We start from the raw sequence: 1,814 nt of genomic DNA, 5'->3' as shown, positions 1-1,814 counted from the left end.
TGCCAAAAACGGAACGAAAAAAGAGAAGGAAAAAGGAAGCAGACGTGGTGAGTTAAACTTGCACATTAAAAAATCAATGTCCTTGGGGTCAGAATGTCAAGAGACCAGCTTGTGACACATCCTGGGCTGAGATCTGAACATCAGCCCTGAAAGGACATGTTAGAAAGACATTTGAGGTGGCTTTGCTTTGTTTGATCAGGGATCACTTGGGTTGGCTCTGAAAACACATCCCTCATCAGCCAAGACATAAATGTAATGTTGAGGGTTGTTAGAAAAGGACTGAGAGGAAAACAAAGTCTCGTTCCAGCTTTCTGCATAAGTTTACAGTGTGTGTTTTGCATCTCTGGGATCATTGCATCTCCTGTTTTCCTAAGGGATGTGATGGTACTGGGAAGGGTGCAGGTGCAAAGCCAAAAAAAGGGGCCACAGGTGCATAGAAAACCTTAACATGAAGAAGTTGACCTGCCAAGCTCAGGCAAAGAATTTCCAACCTGCTTCCGTGATAGTTTGGTTCCCCTACAAGGTGGATGTTGGTTTGGGTTGTCTATGGAGTTGCTGGGCTGAAAAAGAAACAAAAATACCAAATAAAAGCAAGAGCTAAAGTTGAAGAGCTGTGTTGATCTCTCCATTTTGCAGCAGGCTGAGCACTGGCTCCCTTTTCTCACCACCCAACCTTTATCCTCCAGGTGGAAGAGCACAATGGTCACATTTTCAAGGCAACCCAATACAGCATCCCCACATACTGTGAATATTGTTCATCCTTGATCTGGATCATGGACAGGGCTTCTGTTTGTAAATGTAAGTACTCTTTATTTGATCCTTTTCTTGTGCTTCTATCACAGTGATGAGTTTGGGGATTCTGAAATGTGTTTACTGCTGTTTCCTACAACCCCCTGCTCACATAATTTTGATTTTTGTAACACCTGAAGAGATTTAGGGACAGGTCTTAAGGTTTCTGACGTCAACTAGTAAGTCCATCCCAGCAGTCCTTCCTGACACAGTTAATGAACTTTGTGTTACACATCTTATCCCATCGGGTTATGTGCCCATCCCATAAGGTCAGACACATTTTACTGTCATGGTAGGAAGGACAGTAAAGTCAGGTATAGAAATGTGTCCCTGGGATGCCTTTGGGGATCCTGACCTTGGCAAACTCATTGGCTTCACCTCTTTGAATTTTTGGGGAGATCAGGAAAATGGAGGAGGGTGATGGAAAAACCTGATCCATCTCTTTTTGGAAAAACCCAAGAAATGGATCAGCCTTCTCCATCATCCCTCCTCCATTTCTGTGATTAGGTTGGCAGCATCAGCCCTGGAGCATTTCAGGCTCAGTGCAGCGAGAATGCAAAGGAGGTGCCATTTCCAGTCTCTGAGGGTGTCTGTGTCTGATAGCTCTCAGGGGTTATAGTCTGAGTTGATCTGTCAGGAGGATGAGGAGAGGGTTTAATGCTTCATGTATGTAAATATGGCACCTTTAATTTCAAAGGCTTCATTATTTTTGTTTGAGTGGATCTAATACAGACTTGGCCCCTGGAAACTGCAAATCCAATGTGCTTTTGACTTGGTAGCTCTGAGAAGTGCTGCTCAATTCATACGAATTCCTGTTTTTCCAGCAGTGTGATTTTTTGGGATAATTAAACATTCCTTTTCTCTGTTGCAGTATGTAAATATGCTTGTCACAAGAAGTGCTGTCTTAAAACCACGACCAAGTGCTCCAAAAAGGTAAGTGTCTCTCAGTGCTTTGCTTCCGTTGAATACCTCGAGACAATGATCCCAAGTTTGTATAAAATTATTGGAGGTGCAAATCTTGATAA

At 43.1% G+C, this 1,814-nt stretch overlaps 1 protein-coding gene across 1 annotated transcript in view; it reads left to right on the top strand.

Annotated features, from left to right (window-relative positions):
• MYO9A (myosin IXA) overlaps nucleotides 1-1,814 on the top strand; it is a 146,350-nt gene that overhangs the window by 134,056 nt on the left and 10,480 nt on the right. The window contains 3 exon segments of the mRNA XM_031061006.1: nucleotides 1-47; nucleotides 687-798; nucleotides 1,661-1,722. The exon segment at nucleotides 1-47 is cut by the window's left edge and continues 1 nt beyond it. Of these exon segments, the coding sequence (XP_030916866.1) occupies nucleotides 1-47; nucleotides 687-798; nucleotides 1,661-1,722 (221 nt within the window).

The sequence above is a fragment of the Geospiza fortis genome, unplaced genomic scaffold, assembly GCF_000277835.1.
Source record: "Geospiza fortis unplaced genomic scaffold, GeoFor_1.0 scaffold317, whole genome shotgun sequence".
NCBI lineage: Eukaryota > Metazoa > Chordata > Aves > Passeriformes > Thraupidae > Geospiza > Geospiza fortis.
This window is presented reverse-complemented; position numbering and strand designations above follow the sequence as displayed.